This window comes from Protopterus annectens, chromosome 3.part0 (assembly GCF_019279795.1).
Source record: "Protopterus annectens isolate FY-2018-M chromosome 3.part0, PAN1.0, whole genome shotgun sequence".
NCBI classification, from domain to species: domain Eukaryota; kingdom Metazoa; phylum Chordata; order Ceratodontiformes; family Protopteridae; genus Protopterus; species Protopterus annectens.
In genome coordinates, this window is record NC_056731.1 from 1,930,067,944 (window position 1) to 1,930,086,594 (window position 18,651).

Genomic DNA, 18,651 nt, shown 5'->3' on the forward strand with positions numbered 1-18,651 from the left:
GTTATTCTTAGCAGTGATAACAGCTATCAAAATGATTTGTTTGCCAAAATATTTGTTCATAGCACAACCAATTTCCTCTTTGGGCAGTTATAAGGTGATGTCTCCTTGATTTTTAAATGTATATTGGCAGGCCATTCCCCTAAGGTATATAGAAATAAATTAATGGTACATAAAAAGGAATGAGGAGTTGGATTGCCAGACCTTGTCCGATATGCTAAAGCAGTTGATGTTACCCACTTGTTATCAGAATGGAGTAAACTCCATCTTACCTGTGTGATGATGGAATTACTGGTTACTTGTTTAATGGATAAGGACACCTTCTGACAAGAACTCAGGAAATTATGGGACCCAGAAGGACATAAGTTACATTTGCTACAACAGATAAAATCCACACAAGCAATACCACCAGGACATAGTATGTTAGATTGGATTTGGAAGCATAAAGAATGCAAAATTGATAAACCCCCCACCCCATTTTTTAGCCTCGCTAGTGAGCTAAAGGTATGTGCTTTTGGAGTGATATTATTCAGGTAATGGGGGATGCTTAATTTCCAAGAAATCCAAAGGGAATTTGTGGAGGTGAATGGTAGATGATACATTTGCTAAGTATAGAATCGAAAAATATCTTAATGATTAAAAAAATCTTCAATATACCTAATGAAATTGCTAGTCATACCTCCTGAACTAACCATCTACTTTCTTATATATGCAATCCCTTAGACAAACATGGAAAGTAAGCTGTTGATGAGGTTCGTAGCTCTTGGGAAAAGATTCTAAGCATTCACATTAATAAAAAAATAGCTGGCCATAATCATTTCTTCCTCTGGCTAGAAGTTTCCTACCACCAGCAATGTTTTTTTTTGTTTTCATTATAAAAAGATTTACAGATGGCATTATTATCCGTCAAGTTTTAACTGGAAAGGTGAAGATAATGGAGATATGAAAATGTCAATGCAGATTTTTATCACGTATTGATAATGTAAAATGGTGTCATCTTTATTGGAAAGGTTGCAGTCTGCAGCATCATTTGTCCTCAGTAAATATATTCCACCACTCTCAGAGTTTTCTGGATTTTTGGAATACTGGAAGATGACATATCCTTAACAATGACAGAATGATAGTAGTTACAGGTTGTACAGAATATCATTTCAGCACTCATGTTTCACTATTTGAATAAGATTCCTGCTGGCCTGCATAAATATGTCTCTAAGGTCAAAAGCTCAAGCAGTAATAAGGATTCCGCACAGACACTCAACAAACTGTGGGCTATTTTGTATTCTCTTAGGACAATAATTGGCAATGATCCTTGTGAATTACCTGATTTTTTTTTTTTTTTTGGTCTGTAGTAATACAATATGTGTTTTCTTTAATGATTACTATAGTTGTCATGAAATTCATGTATTTTAAAACATTATTTATTAGCAAATTTGCCCGCGGTGGTGGTCCGGTTCGATTCTCAGTTAGAGCGTTTTCTGCGTGGAGACATGCATGAATGGGCGTACCTTCGTTGAAGGTTGTGCGTCAGAGCTGGTAATTCGGCACATAAAAATCAACTACCAATCATTAGCGGACCGGAGTTCCGCTGTGGCGACCCCTAACCGGGAAAAGCCGAAAGACACAATTTATTAGCAAATTTGCTATGATTCTTGGATGTTTGTAAAGTAAAAAATATCAAATATAAATACATTTGAGAAAAACAAAACATGTACACATCAACACGAAAACGTTATGTGGCCAGCTAACTCTGTCTGAATAGAAGTTATACCAGTTACAGGAATCCCAATGCCTTTTTTCAGCAGACTTGCCACATAGGGAAATGCTGCAGTTCATGAGAAGGGCGGTGTAGTATTCAGCTGTCAGATTGCACGCTCCTGTGTGGACTGTAGTGGAAAGAAAAGGAGTCTGAAATAATTATAAATATAGCAGTTTAATAGAGTATTTGTTCATCCCAACCCTTCACAAGCCCAGTCTAAAGTAAATCCACACCAGTACAAGCAGTTCTGTCATCTCAACTTGAAAAGAGCTAAAAGAAGCACATAAATATAAAACAAATGTAACAAGTTCATTTCAGTAAAAACAAGTGCTTAAATAACCAAGCAAAATTCCAGTTTCACTAAAACCAGACAAAAACATTAAATAATAAATAAAAAGCTTGCATACCACCATCACACTACAACGAAATACTGTTTTCAGTACAATGTACATCACATTTCACCTTGAACTGTGAGAAACAGGTGTGAAAATATTTAGCAGCAATTTCATGTTGTCCTTATAAAGTCTGGTTGTCAACACTTCAGCAAAAGGCATTGGCAGTTGCATTATTGTTTTGCAATGTTTTAGAAATTAATCCTTGTCATCTACTTCTTTTCATTGCATTTGAAATATTTGATTTGAGCCTGGAAATTAAAAATCCAGGTAAAACGTATTGTTTTTGTAATGCTAACATTGCATACTAGATAATACTTTAAAGAAAGGTCCTCCAAATGTCAGTGTGAAAAGGTAAAAAAAGTCTTCATACTTTCCAGTGTTCCTGTGCTTGGCATTCCATGATTTCAAAAAACTGTATAGGTTATATCTTACATAATGGAAGAGGTTGTCTTGTAGTGTTTTACTGGAGGACTTGATTGAAGAGCCGGGCTGGTTCCTCAGTACAGACTTTGCTTGGGGAAATAATTATCCTACACACGCCTTACACTTAGTAATAAGTGTTGGGGAGACTTGGCATCTCACAGCAGTATTTTTATTTCATTTAAGACCCCATGGCTGTCTGGCTACGAATTGTCTACTCTGAATGCTCCTGAAAGTAAAAGCGTTGTTGACAGGCTCAGATAAAGTGACTTGATGCAATTCTTGGTTGAAATTACCCAAACAGTTAATGATTTCTTACAGTTTTGCACATCTTCCTGTGAATAGGAACCCTGCCATGTATACTTCTCTGCTTTGTATGTTCCATAGGCAAGGCTTCAAAGCCCTTCATGTCTGAAAGTGAGACATTATGGTGTTGCATGAAACATCAGTGCCATCAGAAACAGATGCCTGCCTAAAATCAGTTGTACTACCACTACAACAGAAGGAGTTGAATCAAAGATGATACCAGAATTTGTGATAATGTCTATCAATGACATTCAATGTGGGAGGCAAAGAGAAATGTAAACGATAATTTAAAATAAGAACAATGTTCAGATGTTTCTTATTTGTTCAAATGTTTCTTACTTTTGCCCAAGTTTCCTTAAAAGTAAAGGGAGGCAAAATTACTGTAGCTTAGCATTTGGAAATAATTGCCCTCCAAGGCTAACAAGAACAGCAATGCTTCGTTTACATCCAGAGCATAGATATACAGTCATTTATTCTTAACCAACTATGGAACACCTGTAAAATACTAACTACACTACTAATGATGCAGTTATGGGCATCAGAAAAAGAATCTAACACAGGAAATTAAAAAAAAACATAAAAAGGTAAGTATTTTAATGAAATGAAGCATAACTCATAACTTGAACAACTGCTGTACTAAATCTATGAAGTGTTGTTTTGTCTGCTGAAATGCAAGCATTCAAACTGTACTGACTCAAGCATCATAAAATGATGCTTTCATGTCTCAGTTTGTCAAAGAACTGGGGACCATAAATATATGACTTTTTTTTCTTTCGTGCAAAAAAAAAGAACTGAGGACCATAAATATATGACTGTTTTCTTTCGTGCAAAATTTACTTTTTTTCTAAGAATGGTGACCTTGGCGATTGCTACACTGAGTATTAGGGGTAAGGAGAGGCGCAGGGGACTGGTTCCCTGCACAAAACACTAATGTCAAAGATATGCTCCTTCCTCAACTTTTAGTCACAATTTTGTGCATTTCACACTTATAGGTACAGCCAACTTATTTGAAAATACCAGTGTATGGTAATATGTAATACTTTTAACAGATTATATGTATTTCCAAAGTACTGCTCCGTGAAGGGCTGATAGAACAATATAGTCTATCATACTAGTTACTTACTTTCTGTTTTCCTTAGTGCATATGTCATCCAACTCACTGCTATGATAGTTGGGTACAAGGGATTACTGAAGTCAGCTGTGAAGATTTTCAAAGTCCCCTTCATTACTACTTTGAAGTCAGTCATTTTTGGATACCTTCTAAATTCACTTCAGGATCTCAGCGGAGCTAGGACGTATCCTGGCATTCACTGTGTGCAAGACTTTGAAAACAGTCCTGACTGGAATGCCAGTCTATCACAGGATACAGGCTCTCTCTCACACACACACACACACACACACACACACACACACACACACACACACACACACACACACACATTCTCTCGCTCTGTCTCTCACACACGCACGCACGCACACACGCGCGTGCACACGTACGGATGGCACACAAACTCAATGACAATTTTAATTTGGAGGATCAACCAATCATAAATTCACTGTGGCCTGTCTTCTGAATGTAGGAGGAAAACTGGGTAGCCAGTAAAAACCCACATGGATACAGTGAAGATGTGTACAGTCTTCGCATAAGGTCCCTGAACTAATAAAACGAACTGCTGAACCAAATGCTGTAAGGTACAAACACTGACTACTGCCTCACTTGTCGTGTTCCAAATGTAAAAAAAAAAGTAGCCAAAGGTGAGAAGACATAAGTAACAGAGTGCTGTTGTGGTCTGCTGTCCTCAGTACTAGAGCATAATACATGCAGCTGGAAAAGGCTCTGATAATGCCAGTCAGCCTTTTATCAGATGTTGCCACGTCTAGGACTGTTCTACTGGGAGAATGCATAATTATGTTTTTATCCAGCACTACAACATACATTTTGGCGTGCATTCCATTTGGTCTTGTGCCACCTGTAACAACTGCAGGATTCATAATACTAAATGTGTGGTTTTGTCATTGTGTTTACTTTCTCCACTAACAATGTTTTGACTACGGCAAGCACAAACATTTGGACTCGCGGCATAAGTATTCCTGAGGCCAATAGGCCAAAATAGTAAGTATTTTTACAGGTCTGATACCTCCCCATTTCCATTAACCAGGGTGATTATAAGCATCGCAGGTTTTGTTTAGTGGACATGACAATGAACTAATCTAGGGGGTAGCTATCAACAGCTACAGTTTAACAGTACAGAAAGCAAACCATCATTCCTGTAGTCATAAAGCAGTCATTCTATCATTGCTGCTAGTACAATATTTTTGCTACTGAAACACAAAAAACAGGTTATTCATGCAAGAACAATGCTGAATGCACTGTAGGTTAACACAGCTTTACACAGACCCTAAGGCTAATGTGCATTTCTGCTACATCCAGCCCAGCTTGTGGGCACATAATTATATGCGATCTGAATTTTAAATTCTACACATACCAGATCTGAGATCAGATCCTTCTAAGCTGCCTACAGGGTGCAAGTGACAACTGGGGAAATGGTTCTAGACCTTAAAGAGTTAAGTGAGATAAAAAGATTTCATGTTTCTCTTATTTACTTATTTTGGCATAAATGTTATGACATAATTTCTCACAAAACAAAGTATGCATGTTAATATAGAGTGGAAAAGAGCACATTTCTTTAACAACTCGATGATTTTCAAGGCTAATGCCAGCATGCCTTGACAACTCCACAAACCCAATAAAACAGGAGGATACTGTAATTCTACAAGTTGTCCGGGCAACATTTGTGTGGTGGCAAATTGTATAGCCCACAGAAAAATAAATTAAATAACATGCTCTCCAGTACCTATAGCCATGAAATTGGTTTCACCATTATTTCCATATTTGGAATAAGTTATATGCAAGAAAAACCACCAAATGAATAGTAATAATACAAGAATATTAATTTAGGGTGTAGTATATCCTTTCCTTGTGGTCACAAAAATATTAATAAAACTGAAAATACATATGTGTTCATCTAAAATAAATAGTCCTGAAAACATGGCAAATTAAACAACACAAATTCAAAACATACAGAAGTGCAGGGAATATATGCAAGGGATACATGCAGAATAATTTCATGCCTGTGAAATCATCTGACCGTTTAGGCTTCTGGTGTGTAATCTTTCTGTTCCCTGTGAAACAAATGCAGCTTGGGTACTGAGAAGAGCGGGTACACTCCCGGGACTTTATACATGCCATAAATATCGCTTTAAACAAGGTCTTTCTCCTCAGGAGGAACATGCATGAAATTATTCAAGCATGACAGATTTGGCAGCGATTGCATTAAAAGGGAGAGTTTATATTATTGAACCAGTGGCCATGCCCTTAGCCAAGCTGTCATTCTGCATGCATCTCTGCATTAGCTGCAAATGCCAATTTTTTAGTAAATAATTATTGCAGCTTCTCAGGGACAGATCGCATTAAAATGACTTCATGGTTTCAGCAAGAATGTTGCTGTCTAACTGGAATAAAGTTCTAAAGATTTTGTAATCCCAGTTTCAAGGCGCTGGTTTCAGTAGTAGTTATTAAACATACTGCAGTTAATACGGATTTATTAAATCACCGCCGAAAAGGTCGTTGCAGGAATTCAACGCAGGTGCATCACCTGCTGATGATATTTGTGGGTCTCTGGTGTATTTTATTCAATTCTCGACTTGCCTTTTTTAATTATATGAGAACTGTCGCCCCCGAAGTAAAAATGGTGATTTATTTCAAATGTGCATGAATATACGCGCTATAAATGGGGTCAGGCATTTGGCTCTGTTACAACACGAGCCATTCGGATGTTAAAACAAAGCGTATTCAATTCCCATATTAAACTCATTCCTGTACAGACAGACAAACCACCGTCCTTGCCAGAGATTCAGCTGAGGGCTGGCCACAGTAAAGGACAGGTGCCACTCCAGATGCACTCGACTACCTAAGATTTGTTACCTTTGCTGTTTATCTTGCAAAGTCATCGGTCGAGACAGCGATAGTCGTCGTAGCTCCCCTCGTTCTTCAGGTCTGCAAAGACCTGGGTGAAATAATGGGGGTCAGCATTGATTCTGAGCATTTTGGCACTCATGGCGTTAATTATACGAAGGCATCTGTCCCAGAAGGCATCCTTGGCAGCATCCACCAAGAAGGGTTTTAGTGGGTAGGAGATCTCATTTCCCATATAGGAATATGACAAATAGAGACAAGTCAGGAGGGACGCCTGCAAGTCATGTTCAGTCGCTACTGAGTCCCCATCGATTATGTCCCGACAAAGCAAGTAAACAAATACCACGTTGGCTGGAGTTACAAAGGCTTGATCTTGCCAGCCTTGCAGCAGTAGAGATCTGTCCACACTTCGCAGCCACAAAATAGGGTCCGTTGGGGACAGGTGCTTCAACCTGTAACAACGCCTGCAAAGAAACTCGCCAAGGCATTTAAGCAGTTCGCTTGTTGATGCCTGTACTATTACCCTTTTTGGTGAGCTGCCGCCCCCTAAGTTGGACACCTTTTTGATGGAAGTGATCTGTTTTTTGGAGCTCACTGGAGCAAGGGTTTGGTTGTCATAGCCAGAAAGGTTTGCGCAAGACAATGACTTCTTCACATTTTCGTGATTCAAGTGTGCCACATCTTTAGAGGAGTTATTATTTGGGTTGCTCTTCTTTGAGCTTTTTTTCTTAGTAGAGGCCACAAGACGTTTCCATGTCAAGGCAGGAATGAACATTGAATGTCTTTTGATGGTTTTATCTTTCTGCCCGCTACTTTTGCTGCTCTGGACGTCTGCATAATGGGACAAAGAGCCCGAACCGTCATCATAAAAGCTGGCTTTCCTAGAGCCAGGCGAGATTGACAAGACAGTGCCCATGTCTACAGACGAGCCTTGGGGCTGTGTTAGAACCAATGCACACAAAAGCAATCCGCAGTGAAGGATGGGTGGCTGCCTTTTCCCTATAAACGTCCACTTCCGTGTCAACTGTCCAACTGTCACTTATGATTTCGCTAGAAAATTAGCGGATCCGCTTTGCATAATAAGCAGGATTGTCGTGTTTCTAATTAACATGAGCGGCAGTTGTACCCCAGGTGCCTTCGGAGATAAAGCGTCACGCACTTCATTCAACAAGATGTTTGTTTCATTTCATCAAAACATCAACATTAACAAAACTATAACGACAGATTTTTACTCAGTACTAAATGGTGTATCTAGGTATGTTACCATCTCCATGCGGTATCTGTCTGTGCGTTGCCATCTCCAGCTGATAAATCACTTGCACACAAAAATACAGGCTCGGTGGAGGAGGGTGAAAAGCACCATTCAGATACCCCAGATGTTAAAACAATTACCGGTTAAGACGGCATCCTCACTATTACCATTAATGACATATCTCTGTAGACCTTAAATCGATGTTAATATTATTTGCTTTTGGTGGCCCCCACTGTTAACGGCTTTCCCTTTGGGCAGCTCTGCTCGCCAGACATCAGCAGGTTTGGAACAACAGCTGCTCCTCAGGCGCAGCTCTTACAAACTGCATCTCAACTGCAGCTTCCGTTTGTTTTGGGGGTTTTTTTGCAAATATTCCGAAGAACTTGATAAAAACCGACCATTCGTAAATACCTCAGTTAATCTAGAAGCAGCTTGAATGGCTATCTGTTGCCTTCGAGTTTGATAACAGATCCATTGCCACATCCACACTCAGCCGGTTATCTCTTGTTTGGAATAAATAGAAGGTAGAACAAAACCTGACTGATAGCAGCACTGCTCTGGATTCCAGTTTCTACACTCCAATTGAATGCAGCGGTGATTGCTGGATTTCAAACCGCTGTTTATCCGCTTTAGTGTATTTTTCAAGGTGGGCGGTAAATGGATCGAAGGGATTGTCGGCAGAACGGCTTTGATGGTTACTTGGTTGCCTGTTGTGTGAGCGAAGGTGATGATTATCACTGCAACATCTTTTATGAAATAGGAGGTGAAGGAAGGAACCCAGCTGGACAGAGTGCGCGTGCCTGCTGGAGAGGCTGAGCTGCAGCTTCAGTGGTTGCAGCAGCATCCAACCAGAGCCCTGGTGCACTAGGATAATCTATTGCTTCTGCCAGTGACACAGCTCCTCCCGGCTCCAAGTAAAGCCCCAACCCACCCCAACGCACGCTTCTCCAAATCTATTCAAATGAACAAGCTAGCAAATACAAATAATTTTAAATCTCATAATCTCATACGCCACAAACATGAACACCGAGATAAACTCAGCAAACTGCTGTCTTGTCAGTCACTGAAAATTTCAAAAAATAATTGAGATAAAGAAACGAAACAAACCGACCAGGGTAACAAAAGGCAAAAACTGACTTGCGCGACCTCCCAGGGGATGCAACAGAATGTCAGAGGACAGGCAGCATCCAACTGACAAAAAAAAAATAATAAAATAGTATCAGAAGGCAATGTGACCTAAAAGCATACCAGTCAACCACTTAACACAATAAATCTGGACAAAGCTTAAAATAACGAGGGGACAAAGGGCCAAATACGGACATATCTTAAACATTTGCTCTTATAAACTTAGAAAGTTGCTAGAATAACAGATTTTGTGTTAGCATGCGTTTTCTGAAGGATTTGAAGTCTGAATGCTTCCAGACTATTTTTTTCCAGCTAAACCGTCATGCTACAATTGTCATTGTATTCGTGGGCGCATGTAAATTTGTTTTCGAATTCATCTCGAGCAATTACAAAATTATTGTGTCTGCACTGGGAATATTTGAGACAAAGACATCCCCTGTTCTTATTCTAGCTATCTATCGTCACGTTGTACATCTGCTAGCACATTACTGTGCCTGGATGTTTTCCCTCTGCTTTGGTGATTTGTATTGTTTTTACCCCTTAACATATATTTTTAAAGGGGGAGGTGGCTGGCATTCAAGCACTATTTGTTCCCAAAGTTAATCTCTCAGCTAATTATTATATATCGTCTGATTTATTCGAGATCAGTGCAGTATTAATCTGTTACCTATAAACGAGGCCATGTAGTCCATGTATACAAATGTCACTTAACTATTTAACAACTATTCACCTTAAACAAATATTTAAATGAGCACAGAGCAAGGCCTTCTACGCCCATTGCATTTTTGTCTGGAATGGGGGGGGGGGGTCATTAATGCAGTAAGAGATGGTGCTAGATTTTAGTAATTGTGGAAGCCAGGACTGACCAGAAGCAATGCAAATAGGAAGGGGGAATGGGCAAGTAGGAAGACAGGCTAGACTTTAACAAAAGTCATTCCTTTGCAGTAGCAGTGAAGGCTAGAAGACAAGGGATTTTGAAAGCTTGTCAGTCAGCCTGGAAGATCCAAACAGTGAGGGAGAAGACTGTTAAAAGGAAGTCAACAATTGTGGAGAAAATATCAGTGGAAAAGATAATATAGTGACTCATCCAGATTAGATAAATAGTAGGGTCTAATGAGATTTGCAGTCATACATCTCAACCACTTAGTACAAGATATCTGGACAAAGCCCGACAAAATGGGGGGCAAGGGCCCAAAAATAGGGACAGATTTTCAATATTACTCTTATAAACTTAGAAAGTTAATAGAGTAATAGTGTTTGTGTTAGCATACATTTTCTGAAGGATTTGAAGTCTGAAACTCAAATGTAAGTCATTATTTAGTGATTTTAATTTTCAGATCATCCTAATAATTTGCCAGAAACCCATACATTTTATGAGGACTAGACCAAAAATATCAGGTAAAAATCTGGACGTTCTGCAAAAGTATGGACAGTTGAGAGGTATGTAAATTGCAGTCAAAGGTCAGAGTAAGGTGGAAGGAGAGTCACTACTATTAATTTGTTCTCGTTAGTTGGCAGAAGTGGCTTGTCAGTCTTTTAGGAATGATATATGATGGTATTCCAGTGTCAGGCTTGTGCTTCTTTTTTGTAATATTAGTTGTGTGGCCAGCCATTAAAATGTAGACCTGGGAAACCATAACTAGGTATGAGCAGTTCATTTACTAAATTGCAACAGTACATGGATTTAAGTGGGTAGTGGAGAAGACCATTTTTTTAATCTCACACTTCAGTGTACAAAAATTGCACATGGTTGATGTTGCAGTTGTTGGGTCCCTATGAATTACTTGCTGCTATGATTTGTCACGAAAGGTATTCCTAGGTACCACAGAAGTGAGCGTATCATTATGTCACCATTGGCATTGCGATTGTTGCATACATGTCGACTGTCCATGATTTTCAGAAATATTCTTAATTTTGGCCCAGAATGGTATCAGTTCCTTCGTAAAATCCTTGATTCTTATGAAAAAAAGTGGTTCATTATAGTCAACAAGTAACAGCAAACATTAAAGCTACAGACTTATTTTACATTGGAAAATATATAATCCAAGTCCTTCTATTCTGCCAACTTTTAAATAAACTAATCCTGATACTTAAAAAATATCTCTGACCTGGGAATTTTGCCCTTGATTATTTTTGATGTTGTCCATAATTAATTTTGGCTGTAAGAGACTGGCAGCTGTGTGTTGTAATGTGCCCATTTCAGGAATTTTGTGAAATGCTCACTAGTTCAAACAACAGCATGCAAGCTTAATATTTGATATGTATATTCAGTGGAAAGGCCATGCCAAGGTGAATCTGATGATATCAACTTTGGAGCATGCATGCTGATAAACTATAAAACTGATAAAGCTATGAGCTGCAACAACAATTGTAGTATCAATTAAAATGGCACTTGCTGGCAAGAACAATGATAAACTCTGGTCAGAAATTCCCATGACTAAAGTTGTGATTGTTACATATAACTTTGCTACAAGGGTTGAATGCATTATACTGCATAAATCTAGATTTAACTAACAGAGTGTACAAGTCAGCATGAATTCTTTCACTATATTTCAGGCATAGCCTGATTTGATTTTTTTTCAGTAACGTTTGCTTGGGTTCTCAATGCAATGACAAGAAATGCAAATTATTATTTCAAATAGTGCCCTTGCAAAGTCAGTTAAAGTAAACAAACATTCTGAGTCACGTGACTCACAGTGCTTATGAAATACATTCTATGATTAAAAGAATTCATGTTGCACAGCTGAAGAGTGATTCCTAAGCTAGTTTAGACTGCAGCAGGAGCAAACCAAACATCAGAGCAGTAAATCTAGTCATACTGAAATGCAATAAAAGAGCTTATGTAATTACTGCATGTTCAGAGACATAAATATGAAAGTGTTGAATGTATGTTGCAAAGTACTGATGATGTTTTGCAGCAACATTCTATTTCATTTTAGGGCTTGACTTGTCAATCAGGTGAGCATCACATTAACGATTTTGTCCGAGACCATCATTGTCAGTGGTTCACTCTTTACTTCATACAATATTTTTTTCTGTTTGGCAAATCTTTGGTGTGTATGAGAACATGACATGTCTTTTGAAACAAGGGAGTTAAAGGCAAACAGGCATGAAGCTCAACAAAAGCACATTCCACATATTCATAAGTTCCACCGAGTACATGGAACACATTCATGGTAATTTAATTTTTCATCCTGTTATAACCAAATCAACTGGGAATTTGCAAAGCTCTTATGATAGATCATCTCTTAAGCATTTCCAAGTTACAGTAAATTAGCTTTCCAAGTCCAACTCTAACTTGTCAGATATAGCAGTACCACTCCCAAAGATATTATAGCATGATATTGCATGATTGTGGTCAATGGAGCAAAAGAAAATATTTGAAATGTGTAACAATCTGATTATTTTAGTGTCTACACTGATATTCTATAATGTGTCACAATCTGCCACTCTGCAGGCAGATGCTAGCCAACAAAGTCTTGGTACAGCATTATTGCAGAAAAATAATCCAACAGCATACAGATCAAGAGCTCTAATTTATCCTTGAGCATGCTATACTGAAATTAAAAAGAATAAAGACAATAGCCTATAATATTTTATTAAAAGTTTCATAACTATCTCTATGGTAAAAAAGTAATACTGAAATCAGAAATTGTTTTATAAACTATCCTCAAGCCTTTAAAGAAAATGATTGTCTTTGCAAAATTATGATTTGCAAGTTCAATGCAAACCATGGAAATTAATGCAGATGCAGGAGGGATAGATTCCTGTCCCAGAGCCTTCCCATACTCTGGAACAAACTACCTATTTATATCAAACAAAGCTCCTCTTTAGCACTTTTCAAGAAAAATCTTGATGATTGGATGGGAAATAGGAAATTCACCCCAGGGATCACTTCTGTGGTTCTGCTTGACAGGGGCACAGGAAAATAATTTTCTTGGGTGGCAAAAAGCCAGGGTACCTTTCTGGCTAGGCTTGTATAGGCCCTAAGGCCGATAGCCTAGTACCTACCTATGAACCTATAACCAATGCTTTGAGTAAATCATATCCCTGTGAGTGTAAAGAAGATTTATTTGAAAGAGATCTAGAAGTTTTATAGATTATGTCTCAACAAACTAAAAAAGGAGCTAATATCACATGATATTTTATTTATTTATTGACATTTGATTATCAGGAAAGTCCTACTGAGTAGAAGCCCATTTTCAGAGGATGCCCTGGAAATAAAGTTCCAAAGTATTACAAAACATTTTAAGAACAACAATTTTACAGTCTTTAAAATAATACAAAAAACAACTACAGTTTAAATAATTATACAAAATTAGACATAATATGAAAAAGACTGGTCAAGAATAGAGCCAAAGTTATATGGCAATGATTTAATATTTAGATAACAATAGCCAGTTTATAGAGAAATTAAAGGTAAGTTTGTATAATATAAACAGGAATTGCAATACGAAGTGAGAGAAAAGCAGACGTATAGTATATTTAGGTAGAAAGCTAGAGGAGAGAATTTGATAGAAGTAAGGGAGTAAAGAAAGGAGAGTAAGGAGGTGCAAGGTATAAGCAAGTACTTGTTCATATTTAGGGATATAGTTTATCCTGGTGTTGAGCAAGAACAGAGACAGGCTTTGGCTTGGAAGTCTTTCACAGGATCACAGGAGGTTACTAGGCTTATGGTCCTAGAGCCCTTGCAAGCCTAGCCAAGTAAAACCCCTGTTCCCACAAATATCAAGGTATTTAGTGGAACTAAGTCAACAACTACTGCAATTACAATACAATTGCATCGTTATATTAAAAAAAAATGATGAACCAGAAACTTGACAATAACTGCCACATTCATTCATTATAATTGTTAGTCACACTAATACCAACCCATAAAACTATACAGGTATATAATTACATATATAATACGGACACACACACTAACACACACACACACACACACACACACACACACACATACACATATATATATATATATATATATATATATATATATATATATATATACATACATACATACACATACATATATATATATATATATATATATATATATATATATATATATATATATATATATATATATATATATATATATATATAGATATATCTACATATGGATCTCTTTCTCCCTTTTATATATGTATGTATAGATATAGATATACAGATATGAAGTAGATATATATATATATATATATATATATATATATATATATATATACACACACACACACACACACACACACACACACACACACACAGAAAGATAACGCTGAAATTTCATAACGATGAATTTCATAACAGTGAGCTCATAACATCAAAAATTCAAAACATTGAAGACCCAAAACATTGAAAACTCAGAAAAAAAGATTTTGAAAGATGGGAGGGAGGGTGTTGACCTGATGGACACAGATAAGGAGTTCCAAGACTTAGCAACATGGTAAAAGTGCAAACAGTATTTTATATTGACCTTAGATGAAAGTTGGAGATGATTTATTTCAGTATAAAAATTCATATTATCTCTGTTGTATGTGGTCTAATACCCAATATTTTAAGATCTACAGTCATGTGATATCAGACATCATACAATGCTGAAATCAGTCATTGCTAGATATGGAATTCCTGATGAAGTTCTTCCAGGTAATGATCTTTAATTTGTGAGCCAGAAATGTCATAACTTTATGAATTCACAGAATTGAGGCACATTATCTCGAGTCCTATATATTCTAAAAGCTATGGACAAGTGGAACAAATGGCCCAAACTGTGAAAACAGTTAGTTATGTACTCACCATAATGATCGATGTATGTGGTCCATCTTGCCTACATTCCTTACTCACGGGTTCGGAGCCGAGAATCGGCTCCGACTCGGCCAAATTTCTCTAGCACGAAGTCTCTAATTGGCTGGGCTAACCCGGTATCCCAAGATGCACCTCACCCTAGCCCCAGATCTTGTTTGCAATCATACCAATCATAACCCATGCTCAATCAGACTGGAAGAAATTCCAGCCAGATAAGGGAAAAAAAACCACTGACCCTGAAGGGTCCACAAAGCTAATATTCCTCCAAATCCTCTAGGAAGGGGGAAGGTGGGAGGGTACGTAGGAATGTAGGCGAGATGGACCACATACATCGATCATTATGGTGAGTACATAACTAACTGATGTTATGTGGTCCTATCTTGCCTACATTCCTTACTCACGGGACAGCGTCCCCAGCACCTCTATCCTGGGAGGCTCATAGGAAGATACTCCTGAGAACTGTGGAACCAAAGGAAACCTGGCCCCTAGAAGCCACATCCAGCTTGTAATGAGTAATAAAAGTGTTGGGAGAGGCCCAAGTGGCCGCAGCACAAATATGATCCAAGGAAAGCCTAGCATGGAAAGCTATTGATGTAGATATAGCCCTGGTGGAATGAGCCTTGATGGAAAAGGGTAAAGTTCTGCCTGCTGACGAGTAGATGAATGAAATACAATCTTTGATCCATTTAGAAATTGTGCACTTGGAAATAGGACAACCTGCCCTGTTTTCTGAAAAGGACACAAACAGTTGATCAGATTTCCTAACATGCTTAGTCCTATGCAAATAAAATCTCAATTGTCTGTGCACATCTAACTGATGAAACCTGAACTCTGCTTTATTGGAAAAGTTCGTAAAGAACACTGGTAGCTCAATAGATTGATGGAGATTGACAGTGGATGACACCTTTGGAAGGAAGGAAGGGTTAAGCCTCAGGGAAACTCTGTCCTTATGAAAGATCAAATATGGGCATTTAATGGACAAAGCTTGAAGTTCTGATACCCGCCTGGCCGATGTAATGGCTATCAGAAAAGCCGTCTTCCAAGATAAGAACTTTAAGTCACAAGTGGCAGCCGGTTCAAAGGGTGGTGATGTCAAAGCTTGTAGCACAAGGTTCAGGTCCCATGGCAGTACAGGTTCTGAAACAGGGGGACAAAGTAAACAAGCACCTTTTAGAAAGGCCTTACAGAGTTTGTGGCCCATAAGAGAGGGCTCGTAAGATATGTGAAAATTGGAAATTGCAGCCAACTGTACTTTGATGGTAGCGGGTGTGGAGCCCTGATGGAACAACATGGCTAAAAAATCTAAGACCGACGGAATTGGGGCTGTGAAAGGGTCCAAACCTTGGGCCTGAGCCCAAATAGAAAATCTCCTCCATTTGCTGGAATAAATCTTCCTGGTGGAAGACTTATGAGAAGAAGACAAGATGTGCACCACTTCGGGTGAAAAGGAATGTCGTCTGACTAGTGACGGGAGTGGAGCAGCCAGGCTGTCAACCTGAGAGTTTGCAGGGATGGATGAAGTTGTCCTGACATGTGAATCAGGAGGTCCGGCACTGGGTCCAGAGTCCACGGACCATCCAGTGCATACCATTGAAGAAAAGGGAACCATACTTGTCGAGGCCAGTGTGAAGCAATAAGGATCATCCTGCTTCCCAAGGATATGGCTTTCTGTATCACTCTTGGTAACAGAGGAAACGGAGGGAAAGCATAGACCAGACCGGAGGGCCAATCGTGAGCTAGTGCATCCCTGGGTGACTCCTCCTTTGGGGGGATCAGAGTGAAGTACTTGCTGCAATTTGCATTGAGGGGGCTGGCGAAGAGATTGCAGCAAGGCTGACCCCACCTTTTGAACATCTGAACCGCCACTCGGTTGTTCAGGGACCACTCGTGAGGCATCAAAATAGCTCTGCTTAGCCTGTCCGCTATTACGTTGGACTTCCCCGGAATGTGCATTGCCACCAGAAACCGTTGGGAAGACACTGCCCACTGCCACACTCGCATGGGTTCTCTGCAGAGGGGATAAGATTTGGTTCCCCCCTGCTTGTTCAGGTACCACACTACGGGCATGTTATCCGAGTGAATTGCAATCATTCCCCGAGGTAGAGAGTCTTGGAGTGCTCGCAGTGCCAGAAACACTGCTCTCATCTCTAGAACATTGATGTGCAAGTGTACCTCATGATCTTGCCAGGTGCCTTGGACCGTCCTGCCTAGATAATGCCCCCCCCACCCCATCTGGGAGGTGTCCATGGTCACCGTGGCCACTAGAGACAGGAATCAAGCTCCTTCCTTCTGTCCAGATTGGAGGAGCATAGCCACCAGAGGAGGTCCTGTTTGCATCGTTCCGTGAGAAATATCAGATGAGAAAGAGGAAGCTTCTGAAAGGACCTCTGAATGGACAGGAGCCACTGTAGGATCCACATGTGTAACCTTGCCAGAGGTACCAGCATGATGGTGGAGACCATGGATCCCAAGAGCTGAAGATCTAACCTGGCCTGAACTTTTCTGAGGGGCAGCAGTGCGTGGATCTGAGACTGCAACACTCTTATCCTGTCCTGTGGCAGAAAGGCACACATTTGAATAGACTCTAGCTCTGCACCTATAAAAACAACACGCTGTGAGGGCTGCAAGGCAGACTTTCCCCAGTTCAAAGTAATTCCTAGACATTGACAAAGAGAGATGGTCATCTCCCTGGCTTGAACGAGCAGATGCCTGGTGGGGGCGGCGAGAAGCCAGTCATCCAGATACGGAAACACCTGGAATCCTAGACGTCTCAGGTGAGCTGTCACCACTGCCAAACACTTGGTAAACACCCTGGAGGCTGTGGTGAGACCAAAGGGCAGGGCACGAAACTGGAAGTGACTGGCTCCTAACCGGAAGTGTAAATGACTCCTGGATGCCTTCTCCATTTTGATGTGGTAGTAGGCATCCTTGAGATCGATGGAGCACATCCATACTCCTTTCTCCAGCAGTGGAAAAATGGACTGAAGTGTGACCATCCGGAACTTGGACTTCAGAACGTAGTGATTCAGTTGACTGAGATCCAGAATGGGTCTCAGGTCCCCTATTCTTTTCGGCACCAAAAAGAGTCATGAGTAAGTTCCTGATCCAACATGGTCTGAGGGGACTGGTTGGATGACTCCTTTTTCTAACAGCTTTGCCACTTCTAGTGCTGCTTGATCCCGTTGACTGGGTGGGACGTCCGGGATCCTTCTGACTGGGGTGGGGGGGTGTTGACGCAAAGGGAATAGTGTAACCTCCGGTAACCATTCGAAGCACCCAATGATCCTGGGTGATGCTTTCCCAGGCTTCCAGATGCAATGAAATTCGGCCCCCGACTGGCTCCAGAATAGCACAGTCGGGCAATGCCTCAGGAATGCTGGAAGGAAGAACCGCAAAAGGAATTGTGGTCTCCCGAGTTGCAGGGGCCTCCTCTACCTCTAGGATGGCATCTTCCGGAATAATTGCCCCCCTCTGCCTCTGGAGGGGGACTCACCTTGAGCTGCGGGAAAGGGCCTCTGAGTTGAACCACATTTTCCCTTCTTTCTGAGCCTTGGGATAAGGCCTAGAAGGGAGAGCAAAATGGGCCCCTACGGCAGATAGGGTCTTTCCCTCCTGTTCGCAT

General features: G+C 39.9%; 1 protein-coding gene across 1 annotated transcript; it reads right to left on the minus strand.

Moving 5' to 3' along the window:
- Window positions 1-1,908: 1,908 nt before the first annotated feature.
- LOC122797192 (cyclin-dependent kinase 5 activator 1-like) lies at window positions 1,909-9,186 on the minus strand. The gene has a single exon (XM_044066014.1). It carries the CDS (start codon window positions 7,764-7,766, stop codon window positions 6,882-6,884), a length of 885 nt encoding a protein of 294 aa, XP_043921949.1. The 5' UTR covers window positions 7,767-9,186; the 3' UTR covers window positions 1,909-6,881.
- Between the last annotated feature and the right edge of the window lie 9,465 nt (window positions 9,187-18,651).